Source organism: Gymnoscopelus braueri, assembly GCF_963280865.1.
Source record: "Gymnoscopelus braueri genome assembly, chromosome: 7".
NCBI lineage: Eukaryota > Metazoa > Chordata > Actinopteri > Myctophiformes > Myctophidae > Gymnoscopelus > Gymnoscopelus braueri.
Genome location: NC_137608.1, coordinates 17,380,037 through 17,396,622, shown reverse-complemented (window position 1 = coordinate 17,396,622; position 16,586 = coordinate 17,380,037). Strand labels below are relative to the sequence as shown.

The 16,586-nt window shown below is 42.8% G+C and overlaps 2 protein-coding genes across 2 annotated transcripts; one reads left to right on the top strand and one right to left on the bottom strand.

Moving 5' to 3' along the window:
* The first annotated feature begins 8,107 nt into the window (after nucleotides 1-8,107).
* Nucleotides 8,108-9,974, top strand: bcl2l16 (BCL2 like 16). The gene is made up of 2 exons (XM_080432969.1): nucleotides 8,108-8,740; nucleotides 9,536-9,974. The coding sequence occupies exons 1-2, from the start codon at nucleotides 8,258-8,260 to the stop codon at nucleotides 9,662-9,664; spliced, it is 612 nt and encodes a 203-aa protein (XP_080289095.1). The 5' UTR covers nucleotides 8,108-8,257; the 3' UTR covers nucleotides 9,665-9,974.
* A 427-nt stretch (nucleotides 9,975-10,401) lies between these two features.
* Nucleotides 10,402-13,298, bottom strand: tubb2b (tubulin, beta 2b). The gene is made up of 4 exons (XM_080434135.1): nucleotides 13,175-13,298; nucleotides 12,113-12,221; nucleotides 11,905-12,015; nucleotides 10,402-11,807 (listed from the first exon to the last, which is right to left on the bottom strand). The coding sequence occupies exons 1-4, from the start codon at nucleotides 13,229-13,231 to the stop codon at nucleotides 10,744-10,746; spliced, it is 1,341 nt and encodes a 446-aa protein (XP_080290261.1). The 5' UTR covers nucleotides 13,232-13,298; the 3' UTR covers nucleotides 10,402-10,743.
* Between the last annotated feature and the right edge of the window lie 3,288 nt (nucleotides 13,299-16,586).

Here is a 16,586-nt window from a genome sequence, read left to right as displayed (position 1 = left end):
AACCTTTCTACCATTCTAACCATGTACATGTTTGAATTCCCTCTCAGCTGTAAAAGTTTAATGTTTCTTAATTTGTTCTTTGGCCACAGTGCTTGGAATAGTCAGGGCATTATATAGAATGGATATTTGTATGAATGGTACTGTGCAGATTTCCTGCTGTATAAGATTATGTTACAAAATAGATGACGTATTTAGATTCACTAGATCATTCTTACATGCTTCTAAACAATTAGCTCCATTGTCATTATATCACATTGTTGAAAACAACATTTAACGCCACGACGCCACCACAGTAAAGTCAAACTGCCAAAGTCAGTACCTCCATTAACCTTTGCTTAGTTTCAACTCTAAATAATGACTCATTTGGCTGGTTCCACTCTATGGGGCCCAGGCCTGTTGGCACCAGGTGCCCATCTTTTAGCCTCAATCAATCCCAGCCTGATCTAGCCCTGTGTGTTTGCACAGCTTGCCGCCCGAACAGTCATACTAATCCAATACATTACCTGAAAGCAAAGCAAACTAACACAACCTGTCATGGTGTGAAATGGCCACATTTTGATTGTCCTGAGGGCGAGGACACAGAAGGTTTTGATATGTACTTATGCTGAATTTATACTCTGTTATTAGGCCTGTCACAATTATTACATCATCGTCTAATCGCAATTATTTGAGATAATCGCAATTATTTGGTTTCCATGTTGAACATTTTTCATATATTTTCAAACATTAAAAAAAAAATGTGGAAATAGCAGATCTACAAGCTTGTGGGTCAGCTATTTATTTTCTGCAATTTTTGGTATAAAGTTATTCAATATGTCAGTAATTTCTTTGTATAATAGGTTATGTGTCATATCTGCCATGTGCAACTTCAAAGCCTAAAAGCCAAACAGAAATGTGATTTTTATGTTCCGGTCTTCAACGACAAAAACACAATTAAATTCATCACAATTATTTGAGTGACAATTAATTGTCATGTAAGATGTCATAATCGTCATGGCCCTATCTGTCATACAACAATGCTGCACGCCCCAAAATAGCAGATCCACAAGCTCAAGCTCGAGCTTGTAGATTGGTTCTTTTTGGTCCTGTGCCGAAGTATAAATCAAGCTTCAGCGGAAGTTGGCCGTCTGGTTAGTTAACAATGTGATTGGAGTTTTGAGGTTTAGTGTAATTATTGGAATTATTACTTCATCCTGATGTACTGTAATTGCATAAATGTTACGATGAATCACGTTTTCCTCAGGAAATTGGCTTGAATTTTGTATATTTTGTTGATACTGCTGTTGATGCTAATCATCTCTGCAATTAAAATAATTGTTTCTTTGTGTGAGCTTGCAGTTTCCAGTCTCATGTTGTACTGTATATATTATTATTATTATATCATACAGGTCTTTGTGACTCACATTTAACGAGACACACATTACAGTCACTGATCTTATCTTTTTACAGTACTAACATTAAGACATTCAGACAAAAGACATGTCTACATTTGGTTTACAAGAGATCTAAATGTGGAGATAATTTTGATCTGAATTTATGAGCAGAGGCTCAATGTGTGTCCCTGCTAGTTTGATTTCCCCACTCAACCTCTGTTTATCTAAACAAGTAATTACATGAATGTTATGAAATTAGAGGTTTGATTCACGGGCAATTTACATAATCCCAAATGTGAGCGATACACCATTACCCTCATAATCTGTAAAGTTAAGACTGGAAAAAGGGCAAAGTACATTAGTCAGATTGGGTGAGATAAGTTATTGCTAACAACTAATAACGAGCGAGCTGGAAAAATGGAAATGCAAACTCATTTACATTCATTTGGTAATAGCTGTAGTCTTCTGATGCATCCTATAATGCATTCCCTTGCAGGTAACCGTTTTACGGATAAAAATAGATTTTAATCTCATTAAATACCAAACTGTTATTATGCAGGGAGAGGGAGAAGCAGACTAATAACATCATTTTTGTGCAGGTGTGCTTTGTGTTGCTTTAGGCCTACATGTGCGTGCGTGTATATATATATATATCTACATACATGACCCAGAATAAAGACAGAGCAGAGACAAAATGCAAAAGCGAGACAGAGAGGAAAAGAGACAACTAGGGAGAATGTGTGTGTAGATATGCACCCTCGTTTACCTCCCACCCTTGGCTATCTAAATGAGAGACTTTTGTTATATAAACAGGATGTAGACCTCAAGTTGCAAATGAGATATTCTAGAGAGCAGGCAGCGTGCTTGTGAAATTGATATATATTCCAAAGGGTGAATGCTAGTGTCAAAGGGGTGCTGATGAGAGGTGGTTATTGGCATGGAGAGCCCGCTCTGCTCTCTTCTTATGGGAGAGTCAGTTCTCACCTCGCCTCTCCTTCACAACGATGCAGAACAGCCTCTAAGCTCTATTTTTGTATGCTCAAATTGTATTGGGTTGCTGCTGATTGTCGTAATATCTCAACAGGCTGTTAAATTCATGGAGGCTTCAAGAGGAGTCAGGGGGAGGAGGAGACGTGGATGGTGATCTAGCAGCGCATGCAATTGAACTCAATGTTATATATATAATAGGAGCAGAGCAGAGGTGTGGATGTCAGGAAAAAAAACATGTTCACATTATGACTGACCTTGGCTACATGCTCATAAGGAACCAAGCATGCTCTAAGACCCTACGAACAGCAGTGCGACCTGTGGTATTTTGACATTACACACACGTGCGTGCGGGCATGCACACGCACGCACATTGCATTCACGCACACACTATGCTGCTGCAGTGAGCCCACCATAAAGAATGAAGATAATAGTGTGCTCAGTGAGCACTCTAACTCACATAGGAATGTGTGTAATGCTAATTCAGTCAATTAAACCCTCTATACTTAGTAAACTTGACCTGAGTTGACCTAGTAATTGGTCCACTCTTTTTTCCCCTCTACACCAAATGTCTTCACTGAAAAGAACCAATCTACAAGTTCACAACGGGTCGTGTTGTGGCGCATTGTGAGCTTGTAGACTGGCTATTTTTGCCGAATGTTCCACCCAGAATATGGATGCTAGGGTTCAAGTGGTTAATATCCAGTTCTCCCCTGTGGCACATCCTCCTGGCTCCCCATCCCATGTCTATTTCACACACACCCTACAGATGTATCTAGTAGCGGCCAGCTGTTTCATTTTCATTTTTGTAAAATGAAGAAGTCGGTTTGAGACTTTGTTTAAATGTATCTAGTAGTTAAATGTGTTTTATACTCATACAGATCGTTGTAGCAGCCATTTGACCATATAGTGCAGGTAGATTGCACTGGAAAATCCACTGTCTGTAACGCAGTAGTGGGCAGCATGGGTACGGCAGGTTGGAGTGAGCAGATGTTAAATAGCAAAGGAGGTGCCAACATGTTTCAACAAATCTTGCAGGGGCTGTGGGAAGGGAGCCCATAATCTTAAAACGAGTTTAGAGTCAGGCCAGATTTTGACAATATGCTTTAGAAAGGAGGGGAAATCAACCACATACTGTATGTAGATGGCCGGTTGGTATGTGCACACATTGGTCGGTATAGGGATTGTTATGTCTCAATAAAGTGCTCATTCAGCACATGTTCAATTTTCATTTTAAAACATATTACACAATGCAGGTTCAACAGAAGGCATTTGAAAATAGCAGATTAATGTGGGAGGCAGAACGCCCCAGGCTCACTGCATTGTGTGGGACACTCTTCCTCTGTGCATTGATCAACACTGCATGAGGGGAAAACGTGGGCTTTGCATCCGTGGAACAGAGTGCCGCCACTTAACAACAATAACCACCTCTACAGATATAGCCCACTATCTGAAAAGCTCGTACGGCAGGAGAAGAGGGTAAATGGGAGAAGATAGGCTGTCGGAAATCGATAAAAGCCATCTAACGCCTGAGGGGTCCCCCAATTTTCCACACAAACCACTCCACCCCCCGCGCAGAAAGGAAACAATAACCGCACATCAATACCTGCAATTGGGAGAAGGAGGGGCTGGAGACAGTGGGCACACGGCATGTGTGGGTCACCTCTCCGTCAGACAGAAAATGGGGCCCCAGCAATAGTTTGCATCAATTGAGTCCAGTGGGAGGCCGAGCACAAGGACTGAAAGTGGTGCCATTTGAACCGGACCGGTATAGAAAGTGGTCTGAAGGAAGGAGAGGTTTTTTTTCTGCTTTAAACCAGGAAGACAGGGGGATATAGGTGTTTTCAATTACCCACAAATTCAGAGCAATTGCCTCCCTTTTCTGACCACACCCCCCGCTGTGAGGTTGATGGCAGCTCCAAACAAGAAGAGGAGGGGAGATCGGCGCTGAAGGGCCGATTGTTTGACTATGGGTTGGTGGGAAGGAGGATGGGGGTGTGTGGGTGATGGGCGGGGGGGCTCACTTTTCATCTGTCTGTCTTGTTCAACCTTCCTCTGTCACCTTGGAGTCTTGTCTAAGCATTTTTTTTTTTGCTTTTCTCTCTCTCCCTCCTCTCTCTATCTTCTTTTTTCTTTTGCAATGGTAGGAACTTCAAAGTGTGTTTCAACTTCTGTGTAGATGTTGATAAGCCACTTCCTGACAGCAAGAGATATTCTTATTGCTGTTTACAGATAACAGACAGAGAGGCAGACAGGCACAGTTGTTCCATTCAGTAGAACAAGACTGTTTTTGTTTCTGCTTTGCAAGTGGTTAAATTTGACTCATGCATGGCATGTAGTCTTCATCTCACTGAGCGCTGTCACCATCTCTAGTTATTTATTGCTAATAATTTTTATGTTGTTTGTTGTGTTATGTAAATCATCGTACTAAATGTTTGCTTCCTTTTTGGTTTGCATTTCCATTGTTAAAGTATATATAATAGGCTGCTCATCCTTTTTCTCTGTTGAGTGTTTGTGTATGTATGAGTGCAACATTAGCAGTAGACAGACTCCCATCTTTTCCTGGTGACAGCAAAGTTGCACTTATATATGTGCTTATGCACTGTATGAATGTGCTTATGCACTGTATGAATGCGTGCGTGCGTGCGTGCGTGCGTGCGTGCGTGCGTGCGTGCGTGCGTGCGTGCGTGCGTGCGTGCGTGCGTGTTTCTATCAGCTTGCACTGACCTATGAAATAATGATAAGAATTTAAATGTGCTTTTGTGGGGAGCAGATAGTAAAAGAAATGGAATTGAAGCCATATGAAACCACAATAATAGTATAATCACATACAACCTTTAGTTTCCCTTATAAAATTGTGCAGTAAGGACTGAATGTTATTTAATAACCAAGCATTAGAGATTTGCTGTTGTTGTATTACTGTAGGTAATGTGATATTGAAGGGGTGTTTCATGTACACCAACTTGCTGATGAAGTAAATCAATGTTTTTTCTATTTTTTTTTACTAATGAAAACGAGACAAAGTGGCTCTTTTAAAGGGCACAAAAGCATTCAGAGTCAAAACTCAAAATTGAAAAATACAGCAGCATTGAATGAAACAATTCTCATTATGGTTCCCAAAGCAGGTTCGGTGAGAAACGCTCTCTGGAATCAACCGGTTCAACACAGTGAGCTGAATTTCCTTTTGAACCTAGCACCTTCCTTTCCCTCTCCACTTCAAATAGCTCCTGCTCTGAAGCAGGAAGTTGGCCCCGGCTTGCAGATGTTGCTACATGAACATATGAGGGGCCTGATAGGGCCTCTATCAAACATGTCACTTCCCCTATATCCTGGCCCTGCACATGAAAAAAAAAGAGGTAGCCATTAGCTTTGGGGGCAAGTTAGCTTGCAGATGTTGCTACATGATACATGAACATATGAGGGGCCTGATAGGGCCTCTATCAAACATGTCACTTCCCCTATATCCTCGCCCTGCACATGAAAAAAAAAGAGGTAGCCATTAGCTTTGGGGGCAAGTTAGGCCCCCTTTCTTCCCTCCCGTCCCGTGCACATTTCTGAATGTAAGCGCCAGATGGTGGGAGAACACATAGAGCCGCTAATAGCGCCACTTGATCATGCCCTAGCTTGCTTTATAAATCAATGCATTAACAACAGGCATAAATGCCATGCACAGTGAGTTTGATTGATCCCCAAGTGACGCATAAAGTCCTTCGCCTTAGAGCAAAAAAAAACACTTAAAGCACAATGAAGACTTAGCCACACGTGTCTGATTGTTGGGCCGATTCAATCTCACATTTTAACATGGACATAACACTTAATTTTATGGCTCCTCTCACAGCCATTAGCCATAATTCAAACAGTTCTGATTAAATACAATTTGAATGACACTGCACATATGGATACACATAGATTCTCTGGTGTATATAGTAGCTATATGATACAAATTAATTAAAACAAAAGTAATCTATATTGTCCTGTGGGTAGAATTTAATGCTTTTATTTTGAAACATATTGTCTCAAATTCCTTAAGTGTGGTGTCCATATCATATATGCCCAACACCAACACTCCCCAGTAACAGACTAGCTTTAGTAACACACCACTGCTCCCAAGTGGTGACATCCTAGATTGAGCCCTAAAACTCCACCATAGTACAGGAGGTCGGCTGGCAGAGTCACAGCGCCAGAGGAACACAATGGTGAATAGTAGGAAGCTGTGAAAACCACCAGTTATCACAAAGCCAGCACTTCCCTGTCACATCCACTGAAACAATAAAGCGGATCCCCAAATTATTCAAGAGGAAAATGCTGATGGTTTTTGACCGGAAAATTATAATTTGTGCTTTCTATTTTAGGCTGTCGCTGCACAGCCAAGTCAGTCTGCAGTGTAGTGGTTGCTCTCCACCAAACAGACTACTACAGATATGAGTAAAATGAAGTAGTTTTTTGTTTAGCTATAGGCTAATAGCCTAAAAGGAGGATATGAGTAAATTGTGAAAGAAATAGTAGTATTATTATTACATTTTGATACTGACAAATAATATATCAATATTTTAAAAGTGGGTCACCAGAATTATTTATATTTGTGTGTACATGGATGTGTCCATCCATATAATAATTATACACACACACACACACACACACACACACACACACACACACACACACACACACACACACACACACACACACAGTATGCCCTACTATGTGACTGTCAATACTGTATGTCCCTGCTGCACCAGTATCAGAGACAAATTCTGTGCACCTGCTGCACTCAGCCACAGAAGTGATTCAGTCTTATATTACCATTAGCAGCTTGATGAAAGCTGAAACTCATCCATAGCAAATTGCCTTTGATCACACTTTTTCCACAATGTCCTAGGCTTTGCTGGTCTGCTGTGCTTCACAAACACTCTGCTGTAATGTTAAAGTGTTTCTCCTCACTGCCCAGGTCCACTGTGTTCTTTATTTAGCCCCGTCTATGTTGGAATGGGGATGTGTGTCAGGAGTAGTGCACCCAATGATTGTGCGTATGAGGCAGAAGATCAGTGTCAGTGTTTCAAGGGCTCTATAATTATCCCCCAGCAGAAACTAGGCAAGGGGTGACCCAACTCAAACACAGACACGCTGCTTTGGACCTTACACTATTCTGTCACCTCCTGTCGGCTTGTTTTCTTTGTGCATTGGTTGTGTGGTACTAGGAAGGGGTGAGTTATAAAACATTTGCTACATATTAGGTTCTGCATAGCAGTAAAATAACAGTGAGCATGCATACTGTACACCAGGGGTCGGCAACCTTTTTGACATGAAGTGCCATGTTTTCATTTTCTTGATAGTCAGTGTGCCATATCAACATTAAGTTTGATTATGACACCACATCAAAATGTACTATTTCCAGCTGATTTTGATTGTCCATAGGCTATACATAACAACCTTTATTTTTTTGTCTTCTTCTTTTGTAATATTTTCTTTCACGGTGTAATGATCATTAGACTCAGAGCAATAACCCACCTATCTCATAGACTTCCTCCCCAGTCAGTTATCAGTTTGTAGAATTATGTGAAGATTGTAATTTGTATATTGATGTGAGTGGAATTAATTTACACTCACATCACTCACGTCTCACACTTATGCCAGTGTGCCAGTGATCACCCTCCCCTCTGCCAATGTTGGCACCCGTGCCTGAGGTTGCCTACCCCTGCTTTACACAATGTTTACTTCATGCTTTTCTGGTTACAATTTCAGCTGTATCCGAGTCATTGTGAGAGGCCAATGAGGCCGAGAGAATGAATATGCTCCATGGCCAAGCAACTGCCATCTATGGAGGGAGTCAAGAGGATATAATGAGAATCACAGCTTGGTGATTAGTGAAGAAGGAGAAAGGAGCGAGGAAAGAGGCTATGTGTCAGTCTGAGATGTCAGAGGCCAAACTCGGCCTGAACAGCTCCGACCCGCTGGCAAGAGAGGCCCACCTCATGGCACATGACTACATTGACTATGTGATTACCGGAGGGCCGAACAGCTCCATGGGGCCTGCCCCCACAGCTTGTACCACTGCCCTGCGCCATGCCGGGGACGAGCTCCTCATCCGCTTCCCCATCTTCTTCAGGCGCTGGCCTCGGGTCTTCCAGGACGTGACTGAGGACACCGCCTGCTCCATGCTCGAGTCCATCCTGGATGACCATTTCTCTCCTGCCACCCCCGGGGGCCGCCGCAGGGACCTCGCCTGGAGCGCAGTGCTGTCGGTGTATGTGCTGGCCGGCCAGATGGCCATGCACTGCCATGAGAAGGGCATGGTGAGGGTCCTGCCCCAGCTGAAGAAGTGCTTGGGAACCTATGTGGAGAGGGTGATCTGCCCTGACATACGAGATAAGGGTGGATGGGTAAGTATTCACACACTGCTATAATGAATATACCCATTGGCAGACAAATATACATTTTGGAGCATCTCGTGATACAAGAGACCTTACTGCAGCTGTTTCCATTGTATAGCTAGGGGGTCTTCAACTTAGCTGAGAGAGGCGAACCAGGGACCCCCCACTACACATTGTATAAAATTGTGTTGCATATTAAACTTTTTAATAGATTTCATAGATAGCTTCATAGACTTGTTCGACAGCACTTTCATCAGTGTTGTGTCAATTCATGTTGTTTTATTTTACACATTAACATTAATCCAACATGTTAATAGAAAAGATAACAACACGCTGGATTAATGCTAGTGTGTATTTTCAGACATTTAACCACTTAAACCCTCAATACTTAGTAAACTTGACCTTTGGCTCTAGCTTGGTTTGCTCTTTTTCCCTCTACACCAAACTTCGCCCTAAAATAGCCGATCTATAAGCTCACAACGCATGATCTGCTATTTTCGGCTAATGTTCCCCTAAGAAAAGGGATGCAGGGTTCAAGTGGTTAATGTAAAAAAAAAAATTGGTGGCCCCCCTGTAGTAACTCTGAGGACCCCCTTAGGGGTCCCAGACCCCCTGTTGAAGACCCCTAGTATAGCCTATTGTACAACATAATATAAGAGATAGATAACTATGTTGATCCGCTCTGTAAAATAATTCTTGCAAGGCAGGCAAATTTGCAGATTTACATATTTGGTTTAGAGTTTACAAATAAAATTAATTTCAAGTTGGTGGAAATGTTTAAAGCATTATTTCTGTTCTTCTCAGAGTGGATTCATAACACGCTTTGGAAAAAAGCAAGACTTGGAGGGCCAGGTGAAGAAAGTGTGCTACTGGACATTATTGCTGTTGGCTACTTCGAGCATAACCTACTTCTTGTGGAAGAAAATGGCTTAACCAACATTGCCGCCTGGTGGCCGAACTGAGAACAAAACTCTAAATGTGTGCTTCAGTGTTTATTTCATAGGTTTCCAAAGATATTGTGATATTCGGTGTATGTTTTTCCTGCAAACATCTGAGCCATGATAATAAATAAAAAATATACTGTGGAGTGAAAAATGTCATTCCAAATAGCTGTACGCCTTATGATAGCATTGTTTGTCTAACAGTAAATGCTCAGAAATGTTTAATCTCTCCTTAGCTCCACGTGATCTCTAGAGATCAATGTCTTCACTTTGACACGGATTGGCCTGGCAATGAAAATTAAAGTCGTATCAAATAATGTAGATGGCACTCTTCAGTTACTCAACTACACTAATCAAGACTCTGATACCATTTCATCTTCATAATACCTGCCAAAATTATATTCATCAAAACATAAGCCAAGATTCTAGGAGTAACAATAGACAAATCAGTTTGCCTCAGCTTTAATAAAGTAGTACTTTGTACCAGCAGGCTGCTTTATGTGAATACCAGAACAACATGCTACACTTTATCTACAGTGTAGTTAAAAAACCTTGCAGCACACATTTGTCCTCGACAGTTATGTATTTTGATGTACTTCACTTGTTTTGACAATACGCTCTGATCTACAAGCTTATAGGTCAGCCATTTTACGTTATCTTGAGTACTTTTCCACCACTGCTCCATGAGCATGTAAATCTGACTGTAACTGTAATGTCATGGAAACAAGACCTTATGCAAAATGGTTTTATTTTCTCAGTACAGACAGAAGTCAGTAAAGACAACATGACTGTGCAAGATGTGAACAGTCAGCCTGTGGAAAAAAATCAAAAGTTCTGTACAGACAGGAACAGTCAGACAGAAATAGGTGACAGTCAAACCAATAAAAGGAGGAAACACATTTATAACATGAAGGCGAGCTCCTCTTCATTCGTCCTCTTCTGAAACTCACCCTCCTCTTCAACAAACAATTGGAACAGATGACTGACAGTCAGTGAAATAATACAGCTTGGAACAGCAATAAACAAACACTCAGGCCAGCTCCTCCACCATCAAGAACTCTGCCTGACATTTTAGGCCAGCTCCTCTTCATCCTCTCCCTCCTCAAACTCGCCCTCTTCCTCAGCGGTGGCATCCTGGTACTGCTGGTACTCGGACACCAGGTCGTTCATGTTGCTCTCGGCCTCAGTGAACTCCATCTCATCCATGCCCTCTCCGGTGTACCAATGCAGGAAAGCCTTGCGCCTGAACATGGCAGTGAACTGCTCTGAGATGCGCTTGAACAGCTCCTGGATGGCTGTGCTGTTTCCGATGAAGGTGGCTGCCATCTTGAGGCCGCGTGGTGGAATGTCGCAGACGGCGGTCTTCACGTTGTTTGGGATCCATTCAACGAAGTAGCTGCTGTTCTTGTTCTGCACGTTCAACATCTGCTCGTCCACCTCCTTCATGGACATACGGCCGCGGAAGATGGCAGCAACGGTCAGGTAGCGGCCGTGGCGTGGGTCGCAGGCGGCCATCATGTTCTTGGCGTCGAACATCTGCTGGGTGAGCTCGGGCACGGTGAGGGACCTGTACTGCTGGCTGCCTCGGCTGGTGAGGGGAGCGAAGCCTGGCATGAAGAAGTGGAGACGAGGGAAGGGCACCATGTTGACGGCCAGTTTACGGAGGTCAGCGTTGAGCTGCCCGGGGAACCTGAGGCAGGTGGTCACGCCGCTCATGGTGGCAGAGACGAGATGGTTGAGGTCACCGTATGAGGGAGTGGTGAGTTTGAGTGTGCGGAAGCAGATGTCATACAGGGCCTCGTTGTCAATGCAGTAGGTTTCGTCTGTGTTTTCTACAAGCTGGTGTACTGACAGTGTGGCGTTGTAGGGCTCAACGACGGTGTCTGACACTTTGGGGGAAGGCACAACGCTAAAGGTGTTCATGATACGGTCGGGGTACTCTTCACGGATCTTGCTGATGAGCAGGGTGCCCATACCCGAGCCGGTACCGCCACCCAGGGAATGTGTAAGCTGGAATCCCTGAAGGCAGTCGCAGCTTTCAGCCTCTTTCCTCACGACATCTAGGACTGAGTCCACCAGCTCAGCACCCTCTGTGTAGTGGCCCTTGGCCCAGTTGTTGCCTGCACCACTCTGGCCTGAAGAAAAAAAAGAGGGGTCAATTAATGTCATGTTCTGTCAAAGAGGACATCTGCAGTATAATATTCTCAACTAAGTCACAAGTAAATTACCTACCAAAAACAAAGTTGTCTGGTCTGAAGACCTGTCCGAATGGGCCGGATCTCACAGAGTCCATAGTGCCTGGCTCAAGGTCGACAAGGACGGCACGTGGAACGTATTTGCCACCTAGAAGGCAGAAAGGACAAACATGAGTAAACAAAGATATAAGTGTGTAAATAAGGATAAGTGTGTGTATATAAATTACAAATAATTACAATCTTACCCGAGGCCTCATTGTAGTAGACATTAATCCTGTCCAACTGCAGGTCACTGTCTCCGTGGTATGTGCCAGTGGGGTCAATACCGTGCTCGTCACTGATGACCTCCCAGAACTGTCAAAATATAAATAAACAATGTCAGGGACATGGGAAACAGCTGCTCAAGTATAATCATACATTATATAGTCACATCCGCTCAGCACCTTTCCGAGGCAGTAAAATATTTCCACGATTTCTCTCCAACTGCGTAAACATCTTAACGTTACATAACGTTACATAAATTCAAATTGTTCCCCGCCATGTAGTATTCGGCGCGCGCGCCACGGCCCCTCATTGGCTGAATTCCATCAGTATGATTTGAACAGCGGTGCAACGTCACCAACCGACGCCCCTCCTACATCCGTCGAAAAAACCGGGTGCGGCGGCGCGCCGCTTAATGAATAGGCACTAGCAGTTATGTTACAGTAGGCCTCACCGAGTATTTCACCATCTAAAAGGTTATAAAAGCATATTTTTCCCATTACGTTATGGATCATTAGCTAAATCAAAACACACTATAACCAAGAGTTAACAATGGCGGGCGTCGAAAACGTGATCCATCGTCTCGTCTGAATAGCTCCATTGTTTTGCGCATTGCAGTGGGCCTAACGAGTCAAACGTTTCATAATCACTCTAAAAATGAAGCCAACAAAGCAAAGCGTCGATATTAATCGATGCAATCCATATAAACCACTTGTAAAAAATAGTGTCCAAATTACTGCCTGGCTATTCGAGTGGCTAGTTTCTCGAAATAAATCAAAGTTAAATGCAAGAAATTGATATGTATAGTTTTAAATTCATTCATATCCATGGCACAATGTCCATTGTAAGTGCATATTGACGTTTTAAAACAGATTAGATGGCCTTTTGTCTCGGCATGAGGCGCGTTCACGATGAGATTCCATGGGTGTGGTTTCAGTCTCAAATCTGTAGAGTCTGAACTAAAAAAAACCCCACACAAAGCAACTAAACAATCGTTTAAAACAGCAACATATTAACATCATAATGAAATAGAAAAAACAACCAACCTTGGCCCCGATCTGGTTTCCACACTGACCGGCCTGCAAATGGACGATTTCCCTCATTTTGAACGGGAGGTAGAGGATTATTCTTCTCACAAACAAAGAAATGCCGCTTACTGTTCAAAGTGCGCGAATGAGTGGAACTGCTTTCTTATATATATGGCCACCAAGACCTGCCTCTCAGACGTTCCGCCTTAGGCCATTGGTTCAAAACTAGGACCCGCCTTTATTGACACGGATTTAGGCCAATCGGCTTTGCGATGGCCGCTCACCATTGGACGGTCTCGGCTGTCAGTCAGGGTTTATCTCGAACGTGTGACTCTGTGGTCTAATCCCGAGACATGTACTACTTCCTCCCCCATGGGTGGATTTATGCCTCGTCGTAGGACGGTGTCGCGTGCTGAAAAAGACCGATCTACAAGCTCACTGTGCGTATCGGATAAGACGACTGGTGAGCTTGTACCTCGGCTTTTTTGACGCGCGACACCATCGTACGACGAATCTACCCACGGCGAAACACATAACAGCCGACTACAGGTTTCGCTGCTGAAACCATTTTACATAAGAACGCAAGATCATGCAGCTGTGAATGTTCTATCATGAAGCATTTTATATTCATTCATCTTACACGAACGTTCTTCTAATTCGATAATAGATGTTAAAACCGGCGAGTGGTGCGCTCTATTCATTCTCAGTCCACGTGGCTCATTGTATAAGCTAGCCATCATCACCGCCTAAATGGCATTGGCAGATTGTGAGATTCACTAGACTAGACAATACAGTCCCAATGAATGATGATGATACACAAAGAAATGCTGTAATCAAAAGTAAGGGGTAGCCTTGTACCCACGTAACTCTGATTTCTCCAGTAGTTTGGGCTCTGTCACACAGCAGCAGTGTGTTGTTGTCTATGTAATACAGTTATTTGATTAGAAATATGAAAATAATATGCATGTAGTGATATGCTCCGACTACAATGACTGTGACAGCAAAGGGGGTTTAAATTCCTGTTCACCAACAATCACTAGCCACCGATAAAGGCAGTTCATGCTCAGAGCTACCAGTGCCCTGACAATAGATGTAACAAAACACTACTGTTAACCCCAGAATGATCATATACCATCACAAAGGAGCACTGCGTAAAGATGTATGTCTGATGTTTCTCTATAGGGCTGTGTTTTGAGCTAGCTGAGCCAAGGAGGGAACCAATGCGGAGAGAACTTCTGTAACCTACATAGCCCACAAACCACTCCCTTATCAGTCTACTACATCTGTGTGTGAAGCAAGGTACACTTTTAACCTTTCACAAAAGATTTGTACTATCATCCATCTTCACTGTGCAGAAAATAATGGGACAATAACCAACTAACTAAGGCCTATTATGCTGCTCTTGTTGTCCCTTGAGTCAGATAATGACATAAGGAAGAAAAAAATATGAGTGTGTGTGTGTGTGTGCTGCGCACGCGCACACTAAAAGGGGTGGTTGGCAACTTTAATAACAGGGATGCAGATGCAGAATGAGGGCAGAGGGGCGTATTAATAGTTAATCTGAATGCCATGGGACAATGTGTGTGACACCGGGCAGCACCCCTCCACGGGCACAGTTGCTGCAGCTGTACTCTTCTCCCTCCATCTGAGGATAGAGAGGAAAGCCATCGACCCTGGCTCTTTGTTTCTTACATGAGCACCAGCAGGGCTCCCCCAGTGGGCCTCTATGCATCAGACAGGGCTTTTCTACTTACCTTTCGCCCAACCCCTGTCTTTACTACAGTAAAGCCATACATAACAACATACCATGCATTTTCATCCAGATTAGTTCTTCAAGGGTATGGTAGGGATTAAATGTTTTACTGGAAATCTGAGTAAATGAATAGTAAAGTAAAAATGAAAGTTTCTTGTTACATCGGCGATGGTGCATGGTAGGTAGGCTGTGACATTTTAGTTTAGTTTATTTCAGTCAATTTTGGAGTGCTGTGGACATTCACACGGCCCTGGGCATGGGTGCTTTCTCAGGAATGTCAGTGCATATCTAGGTCATGTTCATGTAGCCTACCATGTACATACACAGTATAATCTGGAACATGCAAAGGCCTCCCATTCAGTTCCATGACTGGGTTATGTCAGGGAAAGGAAAATACAACAGTAAATAGCCTATGATGAGTTAGTAGCACTACTAGCTACCATTCCATTTCATCCCAGCAATTATGTATTTTATGCAGTGTATCTCAAAGTCAGAAAAGTAAGAGTCAGTTTAGTTTATGGCGTTTGCATTCGCAGTAAAATAGCACTCCGAAGTCCTTCTGGAACTTTTAATTCATATGCACGGACAAACACAGCACACATGGACACGTTTCAGCGTCAAGCCTTCCTCAGCGTGTATCATGCATTTGCATTTGACCTGGTGATGTTAGTGCATTTTAAGGACAGCAACAAAATGTAAATATATTCACACACCAAGTTATCAAAATATGTCAATAAATATGTAAATAACAGATTTAAAAAAGTATAGATAGAAACGTTATATAGCCTAGAAGATGAGAAAGTGCTGAGAATGACATATAGGCAATGTGAGTTTGAAGGGTTTATTTTCTCTCCGCCCTCCCATATTAAAAATGCATGCACTATGAAGCAGTTTGGATGCCACCAGTAATGTTCTGTCATAGGTCTCTTTCTCCCCATTATGAACACTCTAATAATGTGCTGTTCTATGGTAAATTATGTCTAACAATGACTCCTTTTTTCAGATTGGAGTGGAGAGAGAAGAATGGCCTCATTGTTGCTGAGATCGTCTCATAACCATAAGGTCTGATCCTCACTACATCCAGTGTGTCTCCGACAGCCATGCAAATACCAAACCCTTACCTTCTCCCTCACTGTAAGTCACATTGCATAACATTTTGTTGATAGAAAATATTTCTTGATAGAGCATACAGCAAAGGTCTTTACTAACATAAAAAAACAACACTTTACAATAAATATAAAGAAATAGAAAATTGTAGGCGTAAATAGCTAAATGAACGTGAAGGTTGAAAATGAACTAAATGAACATATGTATGTAGTGCATGCAATATAATCCTCCAATCTGAGGATGCAGTATGAGACAGCTATAGGGTGTGTCTCTAATGCACTGTGGCAGACAGCCAGGGCTGTTTCTCTTTGATCTCCACCTATTTTGTTCCTCTGCAGTTTGCGTCCGGTGTGGCATAGCTGATCAATTATTCATAATCTTTTTTTAGTGGAGGGTATGGAGAGTCTTAAATGGTTTGGGCTGACGATGACCCAGGTAGACAGGATCGCCGGTCAGATGGACAGATGGAGCTCAACAGTACATCTGCATTTTACAAAAGGTCCTCCTCTCATCAGCACGAGAAGGAATTGCTGACCGAGCCTCTTCAAGGGCACCTAATGATTAAGCCGT